Source organism: Pteropus alecto, unplaced genomic scaffold (genome assembly GCF_000325575.1).
Source record: "Pteropus alecto unplaced genomic scaffold, ASM32557v1 scaffold10, whole genome shotgun sequence".
Lineage (NCBI taxonomy): Eukaryota > Metazoa > Chordata > Mammalia > Chiroptera > Pteropodidae > Pteropus > Pteropus alecto.
In genome coordinates, this window is record NW_006431210.1 from 7256841 (window position 1) to 7282920 (window position 26080).

At 35.2% G+C, this 26080-nt stretch overlaps 1 protein-coding gene and 3 pseudogenes across 3 annotated transcripts in view; 3 read left to right on the forward strand and 1 right to left on the reverse strand.

Annotated features, from left to right (window-relative positions):
* FBXL2 (F-box and leucine rich repeat protein 2) overlaps positions 1 to 26080 on the forward strand; it is a 63622-nt gene that overhangs the window by 18441 nt on the left and 19101 nt on the right. The window contains exons 3-5 of one of the 3 annotated variants that reach the window (XM_006905728.3): positions 19012 to 19066; positions 19559 to 19633; positions 24662 to 24756. In XM_006905728.3, coding sequence (XP_006905790.1) covers positions 19012 to 19066; positions 19559 to 19633; positions 24662 to 24756 — 225 coding nt within the window. Of the gene's footprint in view, positions 1 to 19011; positions 19067 to 19558; positions 19634 to 24661; positions 24757 to 26080 lie in introns of those variants that run through there. The other 2 variants (XM_025039232.1, XM_025039239.1) reach the window with 2 other exon arrangements.
* On the reverse strand, positions 4591 to 4709 carry LOC112470348 (annotated as a pseudogene).
* LOC112470376 lies at positions 19279 to 19397 on the forward strand (annotated as a pseudogene).
* Positions 22571 to 22689, forward strand: LOC112470346 (annotated as a pseudogene).

Genomic DNA, 26080 nt, shown 5'->3' on the forward strand with positions numbered 1-26080 from the left:
ACCTTATGAGGTCATCGCTAGCTCTTGGAGTACCTAGCATTTAATAAATGTTAAATAAATGTTAGCTTATTATTAATTAATATCAGTTTTGGAGGCTTGAATCTCAGTCAATGCTGTTTGATAATGCAGTTTGATAATGCAGTTGGTTTTAATGCAAATAACTGATAAAAGCAAGCTGTCCCGATACGGATTTTAACATATGCTACTGCTAACAATATGTCAGTAAAGAACCTTATTACTAAGTAAGTTAATGTAGCCTAGTGCTTTATTTCATCAGCCTGGACTAATTCAATCTCAATGAAAAATACATATTACCATCTTATATTAAACTGACAACTACTAGGGCTTAAGCAGATGAATGTTAGTGTAGTGACAACCAATAATTATTTTGCATTTTAAAAAGGCAGTCTCTTGGAAGGAACCATTCCTCTTTTGATTATTGGCCTAAAACTCAGATTATAAATTTTAATATTTATTTAACTTTAAAATTTTACTTTATAATGGTTGCTTTCAGATGTTAATGATGAAATGAAAACACATGTAAACCACTTAACAGGATATAGGGAGTGCTACATGCAGTAAATATTTAAAACATTCTAAGACAAAGCCATTGTTAGTAATAAATAATAATGAAAGAAATCTCTTATTAGACACATTTCTAAAAACTTAAATCACCATTTATGTAATTTTCTTTCCTTTTAAAATTTATGCGGATACATGACAGAACTAAGTGCTATGTTGGCTTGATGAAGGAAGGTTTTATTGCCTCAAATAACATTGTCGAGCCTAATAATTCTGGGCAAATGAAATCAACTCCACAATTACATCTAATTTGGCAGTTTTATTAGTTTGCTAGGGAAAATTATAAAATGACTAGCATATAAATTTTCAAATTTTCCCTTTCTAAAATTTAGAAGCCAATTTCATGGTGAAAACAATTGTGGGTTTTGTTGCAATCATTAAGTTACAGCCCAGTGCTTATGTATAATCATGGGACCTTGGGGAGCAGTGCAGTATATGGCTCATTCCTGTTTGGGGCGTCACTGAGTGGGTGTTCTTGCCTGCTGGTTGGTTTCAGCACTCCACGGAGCTTTTCAAGGATTGGTGCCTCCACTTCCTGCTATCTGTGATGCCTTATATGTATTCTAAAGCAGCCTAACAAGTAAGATGCAACTTTAGGGGTACATAGCGCAAACTCTTTAACAAAAAAGAAAAATCTGCATAGATCTGTAGACCTAAAAAAAAAATCTATGCAGATTTTTAAGCATCTATGCAAATTTTTCTTTTTTGTTAAAGAGTCGTTTTGGTTTGTTCATTTTTATAGCAGTTTGTGTGTGTGTGTGTGTGTTTTTTACCTTGGTAGGGCAGTACAGGACTGAATAATGTGTGCTGAAATCAGATGCAGATGCTTCCTTTTCATTACCTTTGTGTACTGTTATGTACTATTTGAAGCTTGGCATTTAAGTTCAATCACGGCAGAAGAAATTTTCCTCAGTCTGGGTTCGGGTTATGCTTATACGTGAAAACTGTGATGATGTCTTTGGATTTTTTAAATCTACACCGAGGTAGCATGAAACACCAACAAAGCTGCACAGATAAGAAGGGTAGGACTGGGACATCTGCTCCAGAGCTTTGTCCCTGGAAAGTTAGGTTAAGAGACCCATTAATTAAAAACCTGTGAGTTCAGTAGTTACAACAGAAAAGATTGCTTAATTTGACTCTGAATATTAAAATGTGGCAAAACATACCATAACAAAAATAAATAAGTACAGCGGTGGGTGAAATAATTACAACACACATAATAAGCAAGGGCTATATTCTCCAATGAACAAAGAATAAAAACTTAAAAATTATTAAAAATAAGGTGGATTAACTGTTAGAATTTGAAGAGAGTTTGAGCAATTGAAGAAATACAAATGGCCAGTAAAGGTATGAAAAGATGCTCAATCAGGCCCATATTTAAATACAAATCAAAATAATGGGATATTCTGTATCTGACTGGCAAAACCCAAAAGTTTGGTAATAACAGCTTTTGACAAGGAAGTAGGAGACAAACACTTTAAAAATACTTTAGAGGTGGGACTGTGAACTTTTGTAACCATTTTGTAGGGCCACTGGGGAAAAAATTCAAAATGCTAAGTATACGTATTCACAAATTCCATTTCTAGGAGTTTGCTAACAGATGTATTTGCAAAGATGTATATGCAGATGTGTATATACCAAGATATGTCTACAGAGATGGTTACTGCAGCATTTTTTTTTAACTAGTTAAATTGGATTATAGAATTGGATTACTCATAATTCTTCGTTAATGATATACTTCATCGCTGATCCTTGCATTACCCTTCCCCTCCAGCATCTTGTTAATATTATCAAAAACTTTGTATTTATGATTCCTTTCTTTAAAGGAAATATTATCTTAAATATTTTAGACTAAACAATGTAATGTTCACTTTTGCTTGTTCTCTGTATCTATGATCTTGGTTTTTTGTTTTGTTTGGAATTCCACATGTGAGATGATACACTACTTTTCTTTCTCTGTGTGGCTTGTTTCACTTAACATAGTGCCCTCAGGGTTCATCTGTGTTGTCTCAAATGGCAAGGTTTCCTTATTTTTTGTGGCTTAATAATATCTATCATATATATATATATAGTTTCCATATTTGGTTATTGTAAATAATGTTACAGTGAACATGGGGATGCAGATATCTTTTCTAGTTGTGTATTTGCTTTCTTCAGATAATACCCAGAAGTAGTTGCTGGATCATATGGCAACTCTTATTTTTAATTTTTGAAGACCCTACATACTGTTTTCCATAGTTGTATCAATTTACATTCTTACCTATAGTCACAAGGGCTTCCTTTATCCATATCCTCACCAACACTTGTTATTTCTTGTCTTTTTGATAATAGCCATTCTAATAGCCATTCTAAGGGGTGAGGTGATATCTCATTGTGGTTTTGATTTGCATTTCCCTGATGATTAGTGATGTTGAGTACTTTTTCATGTACCTATTGGCCATCTGTATGTCTTCTTTGGAAAAAAGGCTATTTAGATCCTTTGCCGATTTTTTAATCAGATTGTTTGTTTTTTTTGCTATTTTGTGTGAATTCTTTATATAATGACTCCTTATCACATATGTGATTTTCAAATGTTTTCTCTCACTTAGTAGATCACCTTTTCATTTTGTTTGTGGTTTCCTTTGCTATGCAGAAGCTTTTTAGTTTGATATAGTCCCACTTGTTTGTTTTTGCTTTTGTTGACTGCTTTTGGTGCCAAATCTAAAAAATCATCTTCAAGACCAATATCAGGGAGCTTACCACCTATGTGTTTTGCTAGGAGTTTTATGGTTTCGGGTCATAACATTTAAGTCTTTAATCCATTTGAATAGTTTTTGCGTATGGTGTTAGTGGTCCAGTTTCATTGTTTTGCATATGGCTGTTTAATTTTTCCAACACCATCTGTTGAAGAGAATGTCTTTTCCCCATTGTATAGTTTTGGCTCCTTTGTTGAAAATTAATTGATTGTATATGTGTGGGTTTATTTCTGGGCTCTCTGTTCTGTTCTCTTGATCTACATGTCTGTTTTTATGCCTATATCATACTATTTTCATTACTATGGCTTTATAATACAGTTTGAAGTCTGGGAGCATGACGCCTCCAGCTTTGTTCTTCTTCCTCAAGATTTCTTTGGCTAACGAGGGTGTTTTGTGGTTCCATATAAGTTTTAATATCATTTTTTCTATTTCTGTGAAACAGAAATGCATTGGAATTTTGATAGGGATTGCATTGCATCTATAGATTCCTTGGGCAGTATGGACACTTTAACACTATTCCTTCAATTCATGAGCATGGAATACCCATTTGTGTCTTCAATTTTTTTTTTTTTTGTCAGTGTTATAGTTTTCAGTGTATGGGTCTTTCACCTCTGGTTAAATGTATTTCTAGGTTTTTTTTTGACACAGTTGTAAATGGGGTTATTTTCTTAATTTCTCTTTCTGATAGTTTGTTGTTAGTGTATAGAAATAAAATAGATTTTTGTATATTGATATATCTACAACTTTATAGAATTTATTTATTTTAACAGTTTTTTGGTGGAGTCTTTAGAGTAAATTAAATATCTGTAATATCATGTCATCTGCAGATACTATCAGTTTTGCTTCTTTTGCTCCAAGTTGGGTGCCTTTATTTCTTTCCCTTGCCTCATCGCCCAGGTGAGGATTTTAGTGCTGTGCTGAATAAAAGTGGTGAGAGTGGACATCCTTGTTTTGTTCCTGATCTTAGAGGAAAAATTCTCAGCTTTTCTCTGTTGAGTAAGATGTTAACTGTGGGCTTGTCATGTATAGTCTTTATTATGTTCAGCTATGTTCCCCTCTATATCTACTTTGTTGAGAGCTTTTATTATAAATTGATGTTGAATTTTGTCAAATGCATGGCATATGATCCTTTCAATGTATTGTTGAATTGGGTTTGCTAATATTCATATTGATTGATTTGCAAATGTTGAACCATCCTTGCATCTGTGGAATAAATCCCACTTGCTCGTGGTGTGTGATCATTTAAATGTATTATTGAATTTTTTTTTTTTAACGCCTGCAGCACCTGGTTTTCCTAGGTGATCTCCCATCCAAGTACTAACCAGGCTCGACTCTTCTTAGTTTCTGAGATCAGATGAGATCAGGCACATTCAGGGTGGCATGGCTGTAGACTAAATGTATTATTGAATTTGGTTTGCTAATATTTAGTTGAGGATTTTTGCATCTATGTGCATCATGGTTATTAACCTGTAATTTTTTTTTTCTCGTAGCAGCCTTGTCTGCGTTTGGTTCAGGGTAATGCTGGCCTTGTAAGATAAATCTGAAAGTTTTTCTTTCTCTTCATTTTTTTGGGGAAGAGTTTGAGAAATATTGGTATTAATTCTTCTTTAAATGTTTGGTAGAGTTCACCAGTGAAGCCATCTGGTTCTGGACTGTTGTTTTTTGGGAGGATTTTGATTACTGATTCAATCTCCTTACTAGTAATCGGTATGTGTAGATTTTCCATTTCCTTGTGATCCAGTTTTGGTAGGTTGCATCTAGGAATTTATCCATTTCTTTAAGGTTGTCCAATTTGTTCGCAAAAAAATTGTTCTTGGTAGTCTCTTTTAATCCTTAGTATTTCTGTGGTATCAGTTGTAACATCTTTTTATTTCTGATTTTATTTGAGTCCTTTCTTTTTCTCTTGGTGAATCTAGCTAAAAGTTTGTCTATTTTGTTTATCTTTTCAAAGAACCATCTTAGTTTTGTTGATCTTTTCTATTGTCTTTTTAGTTTCTGTTTCATTTATTTCTACTCTGACCTTTATTTCCTTCCTTCTACTAAGCTTGAGCTTCATTGTGTTTCATTTTCTAGTTCCTTGTGTATAATTAGGTTGCTTATTTGAGGTTATTTGTTTCTTGAGGTAGGCATTTATTTCTATGAACTTCTCTCAGAACTGCTTTGCTTCATCCCATGAGTTTTGGTATATTGTATTTCTATTCTCATTTGTGTCAAAGAATTTTTAAATTGTTCTTTTGATTTCTTCTGTGATACATTTGTTCTTCAGTTGCATGTTATTTAATCTCCACATATTTGTGATTTCCAGTTTTCTTATAACTGATTTCTAGTTTCATATTATTGTGGTCAGAAAAAATGCTTGATATTATTTCAGTCTTCTTAAATATATTAAGACTTATTGTGAGGCCTGACATATGATTTATCCTGGAGAATGTTTCATGTACATTTAAGATAAATGTGTATTCTGTTGCATTTGGATGGACTGTTCTGTATGTCCGTTAAGTCCATGTGATTTAACTAGTCAGTTAAGGCAATGTTTTCTTATTGATTTTCTGTGGATGATCTATCCCTTGGCAAAAGTGGAGTATCAAAGTCCCCTACTATTACTGTATTTTTGTCTGTTTCTCCGTTTAGGTCTGTTAATGTTTCTTTATATATTTAGGCGCTCCTATGCTGGGTACATAAATGTTTACAAATGTTTATAATTTTTTGTAGGATTGGCCCAGTTCTCATTATATAATGACCTTCTTTGTCTCTTACTGCAGTCATTGTCTTAAAATTTTTGTTTTATATAAGTATAGCTTTTGTTTTCCATTTGCATCGAATATCTTTTTCCATCCCTTTACTACCTGTCTGTGTGTCTTTCATCTTAAGTGAGCTTCTTGTATGCAGTATATAAAGGGGTCTTTTTAAAAAAAAAATCTATTTAGTCATCATCTTTTGATTGGAGCATTTAGTCTATTTACCTTTAAAGTAATTTTTAATAGATATATACTTATTGCCATTATATTAAGTGTTTTCTGGCTGTTTTTTAATTCCTGTTTCTTTTTCTTGTTCTCTCTTTGTGATTTTATGGTTTTTCTATAGCAGTATGCTTAGATTCCTTCTTTCTATTTGTTGCATATCTACTATAAGTTTTTGCTTTATAGGTTTACTTTATGAGATTTACATAAAACAACTTATATTTAGAATAGTCTGTTTTAAGTTAATAACTACTTAAATTTGAACGAATTCTAAAGCTCTACATTTTTACTCCCTCCACAATTTATGTTTTTGATGTCACATTTATATCTTTTATCTTGCGTATCGCTTAACATATTATTGTAGTTATAGTTGTTTTTTACAACTTTAGTCTTTTAACCTTTATACTAGCTTTATAAGTGATCAACCTATCACCTCTACAACATTAGGTTATTCTGAATTTTACTGTATATTTACCTTCACCAGTGAGAATTATATTTTTGTATGTTTTGCTATTACTAATTTGTGCCCTTTAGTTTTAGATTAAAGAAGTCACTTTAACATTTCTTATAAGACCTTTAGCTTTTGCTTGACTAGAAAACTCTATCTCGTCTTCAAATCTGAATGACCGATATCCTAGGTAGAGTATTCTTGCTTGGAAGTTTTTTCTTTCAGCCCGTTGAATATATCATGCTACTCCCATCTGGCCTGCACAGTTTCTGCCAAGTGTTATAGGGGTTCCCTTGTACATAGCAAGTTGTTTTTCCTTCTGGTTTTAAGATTCTCTTCTTGTCTTTAACTTTGACACTTTAATAATAATGTGCCGTGGTATGGGTCTAATTGGGTTCATTTTTTTTGGAACTGTCCATCCCCAGATTAGGGAAGTTTTAAGACACTATTTCTTCAAATAAATTTTCTACCCCTTTTTCTCTTTTTCTAGGACTCCTATAATGCAAATGTTAGTCTACTTGATGTTGTCCCATAAGTCTCTTAAGCTATCTTCACTTAAAAAAATCTTTTTGTTTTTGCTACTCTGATTGAGTTCCACTGCTGTTTCTTTGATGTCATCCAGCCTTTCTTCTGCTTCATCTAGTCTGCTCTTTAACGCTTCTAGTGTATTTTTCAGTTCAGTTATTGTAGTCTTCCATTATCATATTGTATTGTATTCAGCTCTTCATTTCTATTTGGTACTTTCTTATGTAGGTGATATACAGTTCTCTCCATCAGATCTGGATGTGGTTCTTTATGGTTTTGTTATCTTCCCCCAACTACTGTCCCTCACTCTTAATTCAGAATCAGGGACAGGGTAACCAGTCAACAATAAAATTTGGGAAGGGAAGGAATGGATGACAATATAGCAGTTACTGTTCTCTAGCAACAATGAATTCTGCTAGGCAGGCATTATGAAGTCCCCCTTGTCCTAGAGTAGGGGAAGTTCCTATTCTGTTTTTGGGAGGGACTTCCTTACCATTGGTTCTGGTGATTCTTAACTCCAACCTCCAGAGGGTTCTTCCTTGCTCCTTATCTTCCATAATTGTATCTGAAGTAGATGTTTGGGAATATTCCTTTATAGAGGGCTATTCTTTTTCATAGCCATTTCTTATGCAGTTTTGTTGGAGACCTGAGGATTAGATTATAATCATAGTACAATTTAGGATCAGTTATGAATTCTTCGACAGAATTTAAGAATTTGGTAGTCTTCTAACCTGCTTCACTTTAGTTAGTTCCCTGTGCCAGTAACCACACCTACAGTTCTTTCTTAAACTATAGCCTCGAGTTTCCTTTATTTTATTGTTTGCCTCCTTTCCCTTATGCCTCTCTTTCTCAGTCATATCTATCTTGAGACATCCAAAACAATAGGCTCGGAAAGAATAACAGGGTTTAGTTATTCTGTTTTAAAGAAGTCTGAATAATGTCTTGTGGCCTAAGGTGCTTTTAAGTCTTATTTTTTATTATGTGATATTTAGAAATAGTTGGCTTTTCCAGCTGTCTGAGGTCCTCAGTTTCTTTACTCTCTCCCCTTTTATTTCTGCTTACAAACCAGTTTTATTATCAGTTCTTTCCCAAGTACGTTCTTGTAATGCCTTGCTAATACAGCAAGGAGAAACCATTAGTCACTAACATTTTAGCACTTTCTAACCTCTTCTCTAGATCTGCATGCTTTGTCTGCCCTCCCCATTTTCATAGGCAGTACTACCACATAACAAGTATATTTGTGTTACCAGCTCTGATACATGTTTCTCTTGCTGTCAGCCACTAAGCAGATGTCACATATTTTAGATTTTTGTGCTAGAAGCACCCCATATCAAGGTATCTCTTTCTTTATTAGTGTAATTAGAAATGCACTGATAAATCTTAGTGTTATAGTGCTGAATGAAAAAAAAGCTAGTTGCAAAAGACAGGTACAGTATGTACCATTTTCATAAGATTCAAAATTAAGCAGAACTACATGGTATATTGTTTAGGAATATATACATTGTGATAAGCAAGGGAACAAAAAAATCAGGAGTGTGTTTATTGATCGAGAGGTGGAGAAAGGAAATAAAGGGAGGGACACAAAGTAGATGCAGTGATACTAGTAGTGTTCTAGTTTTTAAGCTTGGCGATTCATACAGTTTTATTATTAAGGACTACAGAATGTCATATAGTCTTTTGTATGTATCAGAGTATTCCTAATAAAAAGATCTGTGAAAAGTTTGAAAGGTATAAAGAAGGTCTGCTGCATTTTATTGTTTTCCTGGTTTGTCTTCTTATTACTGTTTTTCGTTCTTGTGCCTAACCATCTTGGTGCTGCATCTCCCGTTGGCTGTCTTTGAGGGTTAAGTATCCCTAATCTTCATGACTATTTTGTCTCTCATTTTCTCATTTAGAACTGTTCCCTTTTGCTGTGTTCCAGCCTCTTGAATCGCCACCTTACTAAGTTCACTGTTAATTTCTCAAATGACTTTTGTTAAAATCCAGTTACTTTCTTCATCTTTTGTTATAATTTGATTCAATCTTAATAATGCATTCTACCTGGATTTCCTTTCCATTGTTGACTTTGCGAATCTTTCCTCTCCAGGTCCATAGTGCAGTTGTCTAATTGTGGAAAATCTCATATTTCCCATCTATCAGTTAACTTATGTTTTAAAAATCAAATCTTTTCTGGGAACTCAATTATGTATTCTTTAAGATTACTAGAATTATGGGAGAAGTGAATTCATCATTGTTTCAGCCTCCTGCATTTGCATGAAGTCATTGTTCTTCCTTTTGCCCATACTTTTCTTGTTAAAACGTCTTTTAAATTAGTCAGAAGGTAATTTTCTTTTTTGGTGTTTAATTGCTATTTAGTGCTCAATATTTATGATGAAAACTATTCATGAATTAGTAATAGAATAATTGGAACCCAGCCATACAATATCTATTTTTTTGTCAGAAAATGTAATGATTACAATATTAATAATGAGCTAATTAACTTAGCTTTAACTTCTCTTGAAAATATGGAGGGTCAAAACCAAAGAGACACTGTATATTCATGTTCTTTTGCTATTTTGGAGTCATTTTTTTTCTTTAATCTGTTATTAGATTTTACATTTAAAAACTTGATGGTTTTGGCAAGTGACACAATAAAAAGATGGACAAATTAAAGATAAATATCTCTTTAATATACCTCATCTCTCACACTCTCAGATAACAGGTGTAAATATGTCTATACTTTTGGAAACATTTCTGAAATGGTAAACTCTTTTAGTTCTCGCTCATAATTACTGTTTAGTGATCTGATTTCCTTTCAGAAAATCTGAGTCTTTGTGTAGTTCTATAGGGTTAGACTGTAAGGAAAATAAAGTAGTGTTTCAGTTTCAGAATTTCCTCATCTCAGCAGTTGGAGTAAATGTACATGTTTGCCTCATGGTTGAATTCTTTGAAGTTGCCCTTAAAAAACTCATGGAACTTAAAGGCCCCCCCCCCCCCATAGATAACATCACTAAACCAATACTCTGAAACCTCAAATTTAACATTTACTTAAAGAATATAATTGTTTTCATTCATGTACCTTGGTGTATGAACACAGGTTTAATGATCTTCAGGGAAAATGTTGTTTTCTGTATCCACACTTCAAAGACATTTGCACAAAAGAAAGCCTATATTTTCATCTTAGGGGGTATTACTCTAAGTAGGTAGTTCTTTGAAGAATGTGGGGAGGGTTAGGCATCACTTTTTGTTATCCTAGCTGATCCAAGGATATGGAGGAAGTATGCAAATACAGAAATGCAGAAAGTCATCATATTCTGGGGCTTATTGCCACTCTTAACCTACAGCAATTCCTAGCAGAACAACTGATGTTCATGTGATAATTTAAAGTTTCCAACATTTTCCTAAAGTCCTATTAAGACTCTAGTTCCAGTTTGAGAGAAAGTGTTGATTTTTCTGTTTATTCACTTTTTTAAAGAAATTGTTCTCAATGTGCACCATTCCTTCAGTTAAGATTACTAATGATTATTTTCTGGGGAAAAGGAGTGTTTCTTGAGTACAGTGTAGCAATTTCACGATTATCACTTGATAATCAAAACAATCTTTTGAGGTAGATAAAACAGCTTTAATCATCTTGATTTTACAGATGAAAAATCTGAGGCTCAGAGGTTGAATGAGTTGATAAAGATTCCACAGTTGTTAAATATGAGATTTGGAGTTTAAAAGGTCTGTGTGGGTCTGAGACTTCAACCAAGATTGACTTTAAATTACATGTTTTTACTTCTATACGTTTTTGCTCTTCAGTCAAAAAAATTGTTTGCAGGATATGCAAGTCTTATAAGCTACCAAAAAAAAAAAAACCCTCACAGATGTTCATATATTCACCCATAGAAATAAAGCACATAATTTTTATTCTATTCAGAGCACAAACTTCAAGTTTAACAGATTATTCAGTTCTATAGGTCATGTGTCTAGTCAAAAATTAACTAGCTCAGTCTACGGCCATACTATCCCAAACAAGCCCGATCCCGTTTGATCTTGGAAGCTAAGTAGGTTAGTACTTGGATGGGAGACTACCTAGGAAGACTAGGTGCTGTAGATGTAAAAAAAAAAAATAAAGGATTGTAAGTTGACAAGTTCCTTGCAATCTGTGAGGTCAACCAAGGATTACCTTGCCTTAAAAAAAAAAAAAAATCAACTAGCTCATATACTTAGTTTTTTTTGCTACAGTAATGGAAGTGAAGGGTCGTTGATATCCTACCCTGAAGAGCATTCACTATACCCTGCTGTTAATTGTCATCAAAGAAAAGGAACACCTGACTTCTGGATCTTGTAACCTTATAATTGGGCTAGCATATCAACACAGAGAAACAATGATTATAATAAACAAATAAGTAAATAGTTCAAAAAATAAATGATCTTAGTATACTCATTACTAGCGTGGTTAGCAAACTAGTAACAGGCTATCTATAATAGACAGTGGCTGGGATTTTAATGCCACACAGAGAAGGGAGATGAGGCCTTGCATGTAGAAGGGGAGAAATTGAATATGTGACTACTACATAATGCAGAAACCCTGGAAAGGTTCCCTCACCATATATGATGGGACAAAAACAACAAAACAAAACAAAAAAAACTTCTTTCTGGTCAGGGCTTTGGGTGAAGAGGAAGAAGTCTTTCTTGAAAAATCTAATCCTATGTGTAGATGATTCAGAAATTCCAAGCTTAGAAGTTAATGTAAAGTTTATGCTGGAAAGATGCAACCTTTGGGAGAGCTTGGCAAAATCAAATGTGAAATAACTTTGTAGGGGCATTTAATAAACTGAAATGTATAAGCTTTCCACACATCAATAATCAGACAAAAATGAGGTCATGATAAAATATTACAGGTTACCTAAGGAAATGATCCACCATAAGGAAAGTAAATGAATTAAGCAGCTATTAGATGAAGCTGAAAAGAGAATTAGAGAACTGGAAGATAGAGATGGGAAATTTATGCATAATTCAGCATAGAGATAAAGATATTGAAATGTAGAAAAGATTAAGAGAACCAGAAGATAGGATTAGATGATTCAACATATGTGTAAAGGAAATTGTAGATAAGGAATATAGAGAAAATGTAGGAGGGGAAATATTTGACGCAGAGTCACTGAAAATTTTTAAGAATGGATTAAATATTTGAATCCTCAGATTGAAGTAGCACAATGAGCTCTGAACAAGATTAATAAAGATACATTTATATCTAGACATATTATAATAAAACAGAACTTCAAAGACAAAGAAAAGTCTTAAATCTGCAAGATGAGTAAGATTATTTAAAAAGATTAGCAGTTAAATTGACAATAGGTCTCTCATCAGCAACAATAGAAGCAAAAAGTGGGAAAAAATTTGTATGTGCCAATGAAATGTGAACCTAGAATTCTTTGGGTGGATTGGCAGTAGCCAGGGACTAAAGGGATAGAGTGTGGCTGATTAATAGTTATAGTGTTTTCTTTTGGGAGGATGAAAATATTTTGAAACTAGATAGAGATGGCGGTTGCACAACATTGTGAATGGACTAAATGTTATTGAATTATATGCTTTAAAATGATTGATTTTATGTTAGGTGATTTTTACTTCAATTTTAAAAATCAGTGATAAAAACAATTCTTAGGACTCAGCTTTCTAAAAAACTGTTAAACACAACTTTCAGAAGTCAACAGAAGTTAAAAATCTGGAGTCATCCGTTAAAGAAATGAAATTCATGAATAAACAATATATTAGCAGAACAAGTCCAGTGATATATAAAAAAGCTAACGTATTATGGTCAAGTCCAATATTGATTTAATTGGTGTAATTTATATTAATAGAACGAAGGAACAAAACCTTGTGCTATCTCAAAAGATGGACTGTAGGACAATTATAGAAGATGTAACATACACATGGTGGCACTACCAGAAGAAATGCTTGAGGCAATACTGGCTTAGAAGATTCAAATTTAATGACAGATTTAAATTTAACCATCGATTCAGGAAGCTCAGAGAACATCAAGTGGGAAAAATACTAAAATAAGACATAAAAACAAAAAACAAAACCCTACACCTAGGAATAATTTATTCAAACTGCAGAAAACCAAAGATACAGGAAAAATATTGAAGGAAGCTAGGGGAGTGAAAAAGCACCTATAGAGAAATAAAGGTGCACTTCTCATTACAAACTAGTCAAGCAAGAAAGTGTAGTGAAATATTTTAGATATTGAAAGAAAAAAATCACTGAGCTAGAATTCTGTATCCAGCAATATTATCCTTCAAAAGTGAAGGAGAAATACAAATTTTTCAGACAAAAACAGGAAATCTGTTGCCAGTGCACCTGCCTTGCAAGAAATATTGAAGTTCTTCAGAGAGAGAAGAAAATTGTATAGGTCAGAAACTTGGGTTTACAAAAAGGAAGGAAAAGCATCAGAAAAGGAATAAACGAAGGCAAAATAAAATATTTATTTTTACTCTTAACAGTGTATTGGGTGATTATAGCATATGGGTAAATGAAATGAATGACGACTATGTTTTAAGGATCAAGATGAAGGAATTGGAAATACTCTGTTTTAAGATACTTGTACTACCCAAGAAGTGGTACAGTGTTATTTGAAAGTGGACTTAGATTATTTGTAAATACATATTGTAAACTCTAGGGCAACTACCAAAAATATTTTTTGAAGAATATAACTGATATGCTAGCAGAGGGGATAAAATAGAATCATATACAATATTTGTTTAAAACCAGAGAAAGCAGAAAAAAAAAGAGAAGATAATAAAAAGTCATTGAATAGAAAATAGTTACAAACATAAGTACTGAGTGCAACAAAAAAAAATAAAGACCCACCTATATGTGTTTTCTACAACAAACCATTATATATAAAGACACATTTAAAAAGGGATGGAGGAGATGTACCATGCTAATGCTAATCAAAAGAAAGCTAGGGTAACTATCTTAATCTCAGACAAAGATAACTTTAAAACAAGGACAATTATCATGGATAAAGAGGGGCATTACATAATGATAAAGGAGTTTATTCTCCAAGAAGACATAATCTTTAACATGTATGCACCTAACAATTGAGTGTCAAAATATGCGAGGCAAAACTGATAGACCCGCAGAAAAAACTGTACAGAACTACTATTATGGTTAGAAATTTCACTATCCTATCAGTAACTGACAGATTCAGCAGGGAGAAAATCAGTAATAATATAGTTTAACCAAACAGCACTATCAGTCAATTGGATCTAATAGACATTTATAGAATGCTTTTTCCAACAGCAGCAGAATACACATTCTCAGAATCACATGGAACATTCACCAAGGCAGACCAGAATAGAGAGCCTAGAAATAAAGCCACACAAAGAAAGTAAACTGATCTTCAATAAAGGAACAAAAGCAATTCAATGAAGGAAGTATATATTTTTCAACAAATGGTGTTGAAACAATTGGATGTTTATATGTAAAAATGATGTAGACACAGACTTTACACAAGGAGTTCCCAACCCCCAGGCAATGGAACAGTACCAGTCTGTGGCCTGTTAGGAACCAGGCTGCACAGCAGGAGGTGAGTAGCTGGAGAGCCAGAAGCTTCATCTGTATTTGCAGCTGCTCTTTAGCTCTAGCATCACCGCCTCAGCTCCGCCTCAGATCCTCAGGCATGAGATTCCCATAGGAACACCAGTCCCTGGTGCCAAAAGGGTTGGAGACCTCTGTCTTACACCTTTCACAAAAATCAACTTGAAATGGATCATAGACCTAACTGTAAAATGCAAAACTATAAAACTTCTAGAAGAAAGCATAGGAGAAAATGTAGGTGACTTTGGGTTTAGCAGTGAATTTTTAGATATAACACCTAAAGCATAATTCATGAAAGACAAATGGATAAGTTAGACTTTTAAGTTTTATTAAAAGTAAAAACTTCTCTGGTAAGAGAATGAAAAAGCAAGCCAAAGACTAGGGGAAAATATTTTCCAAAAACATGATAAAGGACTGATATCTAAAATATATAAAGAACTCTTAAAATGCAACAAGAAAACAAATCAATTGAAAAATGGGCAGTAGGAGCTCTCCTTCATTGCCGGGGGTGGAATTAAAATGGCACAGCCACTTTGGAAGACAGTTTGGCAGTTTCTTACAAAGCTAAACACTAATTTATATGACAGCAGTCACACTCCTAGGTATTTATTTAACTGAGTAGAAAACATATCCGCACAAAAACCCACATTCAGATGTTTATAGCAGAATTATTCATAATCACCCAAACTTGGAAGCAACCAAGATCTCCTTACATAGATGAATGGATAAACAAACTCTCATGCATCCATACAATAGAATATTAATCAGCAATAAAAAGTAATGAGCTGTCATGCCACTAAAAGACAGGCAGGAACATTAAACGCATATCACTAAGTGAAGGAAGCTAATCTGAACAGCTATCTATTGTATGATTCCAATTACATGAAGGAAAAGGCAAAACTATGGAGACATTAAAAAGATCAGTGGTTGCCAGGGGTTCATGGGGAAGGAGGGAAGGTGAAGCACAGGTGATTTTTAGGGTGATAAACTATTTTGTAGGATACTGTAATGGTGGATATATGTCATTATGCATTTATCAAAAACTAAAACTATATAATGCAAAGAGTAACCTTAACATAAACTATGTACTTTAGTTAATAATAATGTATTAATATTAGTTCATTAATTGTAACAAATGTGCCACATTAATATAAGGTGTCAATAATAGGGGAAACTGTGTGTCAAGATGGGGAGTAATATATGGGAACTTTATGTACTATTTGCTCTTATTTTTAATAAATAAAGGGGCAATAAGCTAAGGTTCAAGAGATAAGATGATGTATGTGCAAAACAGGTATTTTACAAGGTATAACAAAGTAACTTTAAAAAATTGAAAAGGTAGGGGAAAATCTAAAAATGAACACAGAATCGATGTGGAAAACTACCAAAATTACTGTAATTTAAGAAGTCCTAAATACGTAATGGAATATATCACATTTCTGGATTGGAAGATTTAATGTAAAGATCTTAGTTCTCCCCAAAGTTTCTATAAGTTCAGTATAATCCTAATAAAAATTTCATCATTTTCTGGTGGAAATTGATATGCTGATACTAAAACATAAATGGAAATTCAAAGAACCAAGAATAGCCAAGAATAACCAAGGTAATCTTGATGAATAAGAACAAAATTGAGGGACTTATGTTGCCTGACATCAAGACTTATTATAAAGCTTCATAATTAAAATGGGATCTTATTGGTACAAAGTTAGACAAACAGACCAGTGGAACAGAGTACAAAGGCCAGCAGTACATATGCTTCTATATATCCCTGTATATATTTCTTTCTTTATAACCAAGTTGCCATCACAGTGCTTTCCTAATGGGGGTGAAGTTCTCACATTTGAGGTGGGAAGCAATTTTCAGGAAAAAAATGTTTTGGAAGGGCCAGAACTCAATATCTCACTGCTCTACCTCCTCTAGCTAGCTCTGTTTCCATTGCCAGTGTCCCAGCTCTGTCATTTAGGGCATTTATTTTATTCATTGAGACATGATCCAGGAATTTGGCTTAGGCTGCAGTTGAGTAGTTTGGAGTCCTGTCATGCCTATTAACTTCTGCAAATTCAACCAAATATATTCATGGGGGGTGGGGAGAGGAAAAATAATGTAAATACTAAAGCCAGTCTGCTTTTCCATTCAGTAACCATAAAATTGAGTAGTAAGCATGAGATGAGAAATGTGAACTGTGTTCCAGCCATGGGTTCTCACGTGTGTCTGAATATGTGAGCATCTTGCTTCGGTTAGTGTGATCTGTGTTTTCCACACAGCATGCTCACTGAACACGAACTACTACATCTGCTGTTCAGATGAAGAAATAGCATCTAGTCAAATCCTGAGGGAAAAAACAGCTGAGTTCAATTTTCTGAGGCAGTGTATGTACTATTCATGGGCTTGGGCTCTCAGGCCAGCCTACCTGGGTTAAAATCCTAGCTCCTACTGTCTGTGTGGTCTGGGCAAGTTACCTAACCTCTCTGTGCTCAGTGTCCTTATTTATAAAATTGAGATAATACTAGCACCTCATAGCATTGTCATGACAATTAAATGACTAACATAAACTGTAGCTAGCACACAGTTAAGTACATAATCAATGTTAACTATTTTTATTATCATTTTATTATCGTAAGTATTATTATCACTACCAAGAGATGATAGGGTACATTCACAAGGGATTTTCAAGGAAAACTTAGCTAACTTTTTGTTCACCTTCAGCTTGTACTTTAGAACCCAACCCCAGCATGAAATATGATTTTACTGTACTGTACTTGTTTCCCTCTCTGGTCCTTGGTTTTTTAGGGAGCTGATAGTAAGTTGTGGCTTATTGTGGAATAGTCATATGTCATAGAACACAGACATTTGTGGCAGGAGGGCTTGGGAATGGGGCAAGATGTATTTCCCTAGAGGCACTGTAAGTGTGCAGACACCCTGAAATATGTTTACATATATAAGTCCACATTTTCAGCCACCAGCATTTTTCTGTGCACAAAGTTCCCTTGACTCTTTTAAGGTCGGTATAGCCCTTCTGCTTCTGTTCTTTGCTTTTCACTAGAAAATGATTGCAGCTTGTGTTGTGGAATGGTACCTGTGCTGACGCTAGCCTCGTGCTGCTTGTGGGTGCGTTGTCATAGTGTACAACGCTCTGCTGGTTTTTTGCTGTTCTTCCCAGAGCCCATTGATTTTCAACTCACCATGGACTGTTACCTTCGAAGAATTTTGAAGTGCTTATAGGTGGCTGTTTGCCCTTTCACCCTTCCTCCTTCCACACACACAGGTACAGACCCTCATATTTACCTTCCAGGACTATGAAACTTAGATCCTGTTATTATCCCTCACCTCATGCCCATTTACCCTTCTTCTCATGGAAAAGCTCTTCATTTTTAGCTGTCAGTGCACAGCACTGAGACACACACAGCTGTTTGCCACTTTGCTATCATCAGCAACTCATCTCTTTCACTGCCGGAATGTCAGAACGTCGGGACCTGACTCAGACCCCAGCCATGATAGCAACTGCTTCCTTTAGGGGCATTACCAAGGATAACTAAGCTTTGGTGTGCTTCTCTGTTTTTCTTTACTCCCTCCCAGCCCCCGCCGCCCCATCTTTCCTGTCTTCTGTGGTTTCTTTGCTTTTGCTCACAAAACAACAACAACAACAACAAAAAACCCCAAACTGCTCATTTATAGACCTTGCCAGCTAATGAGCTCCATCTTTCTGTACTTTGAACAAATACATCAAAATCAAATGGGTTTTTTATTGAGCTTCTCTTGGCCATGTCATTTGAGGCTCAGGCATCTGAACCTGAATTTACTGCCAAAAGAAGGGTTTGCCCCATGTGTTAGGGGCATGAGAATTAGAAGGATTTTGCACTCACCAGGCTCAGTGTCTGCGAGATGAGAGAGTTGGTCTTTGAATAGAACAAGTTATGATCTACTGTCACATGTCCATACCTTAGAACAAGGGAAATAAAAGTTTAATGAGTTCTATTTTAAGGGAATTTGTGTAGTGTGTTTAAAACAACTTAGGAATGTGCATTTAATATTTCATAGTAATGATGTAAAATTATGGCACACTTGTGTATTGCAAATTGAAGAATCTTGAAAATAACTTATATCCAGAAGGTGCATTAGATTTTATCTTTCAAGTTACAAATATCCTGAAATGTTAACACCATCTCATTTTTGTGTTTTTTGCCTTTCTTCCTAGAATATTTTCCTTCTTGGATATAGTAACTTTGTGCCGATGTGCACAGATTTCCAAGGTAGAGTATTAACCAGATTTCTAATCAGTAAATATCAAGTTTTATTAGAATGAGGATGAGTTGTAGTTCCAGTAAACAGTTAAAAATTAAAATGTCATACTTTATACTTAACATAACACAATGTTATCATAATTCCATATTCGATTATTTAATGTATTTCAAGAATAAAAGTTTGAAAAGATGAAGGTAGAATCAAGACTTTAATAGTTTCTGTCTACGGCCATGCTACCCTGAACAAGCCCAATCTTGTCTGATCTCGGATGCTAAGCAGGGTCTGGCCTGGTTAGTACTTGGATGGGAGACCACCTAGGAAGACCAGGTGCTGTAAGCGTAAAAAATAAAAAATAAGGCATTGTAAACTGACAAGGTCCTTGCAATCTGTGAGGTCAACCAAGGGTTGCCTCGCCTAAAAAAAAAGAATTAAAGCTTTAACAGTCTTAATAAATGTATCTCTTTCACCCCAATCTTTCCTCCTTTACTTCCTCCTCCCAGGCTTGGAACATCTTAGCCCTGGATGGAAGCAACTGGCAAAGAATAGATCTTTTTAACTTTCAAACGGATGTAGAGGTAAGTTAATCTTGTTTTAGACAAAGGACTTTTTAAAAATATAAGTGAACTGTTAACTCTTTCCTTTTTATTTTGTTGAATTTAAATTTAAGGTGCCAAGGTAGAATAGAGAGGAAAAAAACCTGGAAGGTATTTGTATATATCGAGGCCAAAATTTTGCTTGTATTTTACTTTTTGCTCTGTATCAGTAACAGATTACCTTTTTCCCTTGTGCATGTTGTACCACTCAGCTTTTTAAAGCCTCACAGCAACATCATTAACACTTGGTTCAATGCCTTGATCTTAGGAGACTGTTGACAAATATTTGTCGATCTGAAAGATCCACTGAGAATTCTAGGTCAGCACCAAGAATGGAGAAGCGGCAGGAGCATGGGCCCAGGAGTGAGGCTGGAGGTGTCACCAAGCGTCTCCCAGTTCAGCCCCTTGGGCCACGTGATCTCTCAGTGCCTCAGTCTTATTATCTATAAAATAATCTTTAAAACCTTTTATAATTCCAGGATTCTGGTGGATCTATCTGGAAACATGTACATCTCCATTTAAGAGTGGCAAACCTGACCAAAAGAGAAAAGCTTATTTTAAAACAACTTTAATATTAAATACCAATTTCTAACCAAAAAGAGGGAAGTAAAAAAGAGCACTGCATATAGTAATTTCTAGCTGTTTTAAGGATCTGGAGGTTCTGAAGTTTATTACCCAATGTTAGTAAAATCTTACTCAGTTCTAGTTTAGCCAGCTCAGTTACAGCAGTGGAACTGCATTTTAATTCCATTATGTATGCAGCGTGTTCATCCAATATTTTTACCAAAGTGTATGTTTTATGTATTTTTTTAATGGATAAGGAAATGGATGTGTTTAAAAGTGGGATGGGTCCAAACAATTTCCTGGGAGTTACTTAACTTGGTGTTACCTAGAAGAACTAACGGCCAGTTGTAAAGGCCTTTTACCTCCTTCTAGGTTACTTGCTGCCTCTGGTCCCACCTTCTAGGTTACTTGCTGCCTCTGGTCCCACCTCAAACCAGTGAGCAGAGCACCTGGAGCAGGTAGGGCTGAGCACAGGTCACCTACAGTTGGTTGCAGTGCCCTGAGCTTGGAAGGGCACAGGGACTTCAGGGCTTCATACCTGTCGTGGAAAGATAAGCTCTAGTTCCTGGCTTGGACTGTGGTCCCTGAATTAGGAGTTCTTCAATGCTCTTTCCAGACTTAATAGCCATGATTGCAACAGTGTCCCACCCAAACATGCTGACGTGTAAGTCCCCTTCAAACTGATAATCTCTAGATCTTTGTTCATTAAATTCCAAAAATTGTAGCTATTTCTACTGGCCAAAGGAGAGCCATTGTTTTAAAAACATTTTTGCAAGAGATTTTTTTTTCTTTTTATGTGGTTCCTTTTGTCTCCTCAGTTTTCTTTGGTGATTTTTTTCAAGTATGCAACTTTTTGGAAGGTACTTTAAAAACTTTTAAATTCAGATTAAAAAATACTATTTCAACTAAATATCACTATCTTGTGCATTATTTGATTTCAGAATTTGAGCTGACTGCTGACTGCAGCTGTAAAAACACATTGCAGAAATACCTAAGACTACTTCCACTAGATAAGAGGGTAGTACATGGTTCACCAGCTATGTAAAGAATTACATGAAATCGTTGGCACCAGGGTTTCAATCTAGTCTAATACTGCTTAGGTCCCTTTGGGGCCAGCACCTTGAATCCTGGTAGATTATGAACCAAGTGTTGGGGCCTCCCACAGTCCCTAAACTGGACCCTCCAGGTAGTCACTGGGAAGTATTCCATGGATAAACAGATGGCTTCAAATTCACTTCTTTGGGACAAAAGTGGTGATTTTTAGATATGTTGAGAGAAGAGAGATGCCAAGGATCAGGATTCACATACTAATACTGTGTGCCTGGCACTACTCCAAGCACTTTATATATATTGTCATTTAATTCTCTGAAAAACACCATATTGAAGAAACTGAGGCTCAGAAAGTTTGAGTAACTTACCCAAGGTCACTCACTTGGTAAGAGGAGAATATAGATACCTCGAACAGTCGATTACACGACTGTCACATTTCAGAGAAGAGGCAAAATCATCCAGATGACAAGTGTGCATTGTGCCTTTCCTTTAGCATTACTCTTTCCTGAGTGTTTCCCTGATGTTTATGCATTTTCCATACCTTTAAAAGTTGGACATTTTGTTGTCATCGTCTTCATGGTTATTAAAGATGCTGCCAGGCCAAAAGTGACAAATAACCAAGTAGAATGTTAATCTAAAAATCTTAACTCCAAGGGTCCCTCCAGTTAGGTCTTATTTTTCTCTAAAGCCCTGCATACCTTCACTATACTATCTTACAGATAATACACATAGAACTTGAATTTTGCAGTTAGAAAGGGTTTCCTCATTTTTTCTTCTTAGTTGTAAACAATGGAGCAGAAAATTCTGACTGTAATTTTTTTATTCTAGTACAAAAACTTTTACTCCAAAGAAAGGAAGAATAAAAAGCTTATATAAGTGCAACTAACTTGAAATGAAGAAAAATATACGATGTGCTCCATTTGTAGACATTGGTGTGTAGTTGTATTTTGTTTTTGCTGTTTTCAGTACTTAAATATTTATCTTGTATTTCCAAATCATAATCTCTCCCTTGCCCCCCGTAAATGACAACAGCTTATTTTACAATTGTCTAGAATTTTGTTTGAAAAATTCCAGAAGGAATTTTTATTAACTTAGGTAATATTCAAAAAAATATAAATAAAGCCACTAGCAATATCAAAGTTTAGATTTTTAACTTAAGTAAGAGTTAGCCAGATAATAATAGGTGTGAGTTCTGATCCTATGATCCTATGGTTTGATGTGTCCTAGTGCATTCTTAGTGCTTACAGTTCAGTGCCAAGATTGCAGTTTTATAAAGTAAGGATAATAGTATTAAAAAACAAATAAGTCTACGGCCATGCTACCCTGCATAAGCCCGATCCTGTCTAATCTCGGAAGTTAAGCAGGGTCGGGCCTGGTCAGTACTTGGATGGGAGACCACCTAGGAAGACCAGGGGCTGTAGGTGTAAAAAATTTAAAAAAAAATAAGGGATTGTAAGCTGACAAGGTTCTTGCAATCTGTGAGGTCAACCAAGGATTGCCTCACCTAAAAAATAAATGAATGAATGAATGAATGGTGCTTTTCAGTGTTTCCTCCCTTGTGGAGGGAATAGCTGTGCAGAGCACACAGGCTTTAGAATCAGATAAACCTGTTAGAACCCTATCTCTGCGACTCACTAACATGTAACTTTGGTAATTTAATTATTTGATGTCTTTATTTGCTAAATGAAGGTAATGGATCCAATCTGTATTAGTCAGGATATCTCCAGAGATATAGAACCAATAAGATATGTGTGTATAGATATAGAGAGATTTGTTATAAGAAATTGGGTCATATGACTATGGAAGCTGAGAAGTCCCAGGATCTGCCATCGGCAAGCCAGATGCCCAGGAGAGCCAGTGTGTAGCTCCAGTCCAAGTCTAGTGGCCTGTGAATCAGCAGAGCTGATGGTATAAGTTCCAGTCTGAAAGCTGGCAGATTCGAGACCCAGGAAGAGCTTATGTTTTAGTATAAGTCCAAAGGCCAGAAAAGACCAATGTCCAGCTCAAGCGGTCAGGTAGAAGGAGTTCCCTCAGCCTTATTTGAGTCAGGTCTCCAGTTGTTTGGATGAGGCCCACTCACACTAGGGTGGGCCATCTACTTTACTCTGCTGATTCAAATGTTAATCCCATCCAGGAAAACCCTCACGGACACACCCAGAATAATGTTTGGCCAAATGTCTGGGCACCCTGTATCCCAGTCAGTTCATTCATCACAAGATCACTCCTTATCAATTTGGCACCCATATACATCTCCTTAAACCAGCTTAATCTCTAAACAATAACAAGGTTATAATTTCATTTAACATAATACAGCTATCTGATGTACAACCAAAACCACATTGCCCCCTTTTTCAGAAGGTAAAGTCTTCGAGTGATGTTCACTCTTCTCCTTGATATTCTGTGCCTTAGATACTATGATGTAGAATTTACAAAACTTGAATACTATAATATAAAGTCATTTCATCTTATATTACATGATAAGGGAACGAAAGGGGAAAGAAAACAAATATGATAGTTGTAGTTTTCATTTCCATAACTGGTCCCATGGTCATAGTTGGTATTTATAACTATCTTCTTCCGCTACCATTCTATATTCCCTTTGTCTTCAGCAGGTACTTCAGGTGGTCCTGGTTCTTTTCCTCGTGGGGGGACCCAGACTCTCATTCCCGAAGTGTATGGGCCATTAGCAGTCCTGCCTGGATTGGCTTGTAGTTTTCCATTGAAAATAGGAATCACAGGGCATGCTAATACTAGGGGACATCTAAAGGATCCAGACGTCTTTTTACCTCCACTGTGGAGTCCATGAGGTTGTTGCAAATGTTAAATGAGCCATAATAGCTACAACAAAGTGTTAAAATTGTGTCTGAAAAAGTGAAAGCGCTTAATCAATGTTAATTTTCTTTTTTCCTCCTCTATCTGCCGGTACCCAGCCCAAGTTCCTCTTTCAACACAAATGTGTTTAAATAGGTGATTGCTAAGGAGGATGAGGGGGAGCTTTTATGATATATTTTCAAACTTCTAGAATGGTAATGTTTAGCTAAAATAGATTTTTTTTTTTTTTTTAAAGCAAAGTTGCTTTAGATCTCTGCTCAGCAGTCAGTGTTCCCACAGCTGACCTCAAAAGTTTTGTAATTGGTAGAGTAGCTCTGAGCCCTGGGTTAAGGCTTTGAAAAAGTAGCGTACTTTTTTTTTTAATACTCATCACTTCAGTTGAAAACATTGTTCAATGCTTGCAACTCCTTTATGCATCGGGGACAGAAGTGGGATGTCGGAGTGTTCCAAAGTATCTTCTACTATACTCGGAAAAAATATATTCAGTTCCTAAATTTCAGGTTTCTATGCTGTTAAATAAGCAGCATGAAAGACAAGATTTCTTTTCCACTTTCTTGATTCAAGGGTCGAGTGGTGGAAAATATCTCAAAGCGATGCGGAGGATTCCTGAGGAAGCTCAGCTTGCGAGGCTGCATTGGTGTTGGGGATCCCTCCTTGAAGTAAGTCAAATCAGGGCGACTCACTCTGTCATTGCAGCTGGCAGCTGACATTTTCATCAGCAAATAAACCAAGCATATTACGTGCTTTTCTTCTGCTAAATTCGTTCTATGGTAATTTGTGTAGAGTAATGAGAGGATCATGACTTTGGAGTCAACAGGCCTGGGTTAGAAGCTGAGCACCATTGTTGTTAGGGATGTGACCTTGGGATGAATTATTTTGCCTTCTGCATCCATTCTCCTGCAAAGTAAAGGTGGTTATAGCACCTACATGAGAATGTCAGGAGTATCACGTGAAATAACATGTATGAAGTGCCTCGCACACAAGAATATTATAACATTAGTTCACCTCTCTTCAATTCCTGTCTTCACTTTTCCATCTTCCTAGTTTTCTTCTCATAATTGTGACCACCTTTTAATATTATACTAATTAACAAAATCATTCTTTCAAAAACTTCCTTAGCATAACCTGGAATTTTGCTTACTTGGAATGGAATGTGATTATCACATTCATTTTATTATGGTTAGCAATATATTCTATCCAACCAAATCAAATGCCCTCTTCTTGCTGAGTAGCTATTATTTATTGGAAATGTCATCAGTCCAATGTTAAGATGTGTTTTGAGCTTTTCTGGAGACAAGACATAATTAAAACCTTTATATCCTTATTATTGTGGCTTCTAGTATTGTTTGCGTTTGTCTACCTTGCACACACTACCCCCTAGAACCTTCAAAAAAGACTTCATCTCTTGCAGATTAAGCGTTACTACAGAATACATCTATTGCAGACCTCCAGTAAGAATGTACAGTTTATAGTGATTGAAGACAGAATTTGTAATTGAAATGTCTGCTACACCATTGCTAAGAAAATTGATTCATACCATCTTTTAAGGATGAAAATACTCCCTTTGAATGTTATGGAACAGTGATTTTTTTTTTAAATCAAGAAATTCAGATCATCAGACTAAATTTTCTGCTACGTCAAAAGCTTTATAAACCAGTAGAATAGATTGATTCTATTTTAACAGGAAGCTTAAATGTACCAAATAGGTCCTTAGATAATTTAGAATAGTGAGCATAAGTCTAATAGTGGTTCCATTAAGGAAATTAAAATAAATGTGAAACCAGGTGCTGTACGCGTAAAAAATAAAAAATAAATAAGGGATTGTAAGCTGACAAGGTCCTTGCAATCTGTGTGTCAACCAAGGGTTGCCTCGCCTAAAAATAAACAAACAAATAAATAAATGTGAAGATGTACATTGTCAATGACGAATGTCGAAGAAATATATTTTTATCTTGGCAATTGGAAAAAAGCCATAAATACTAG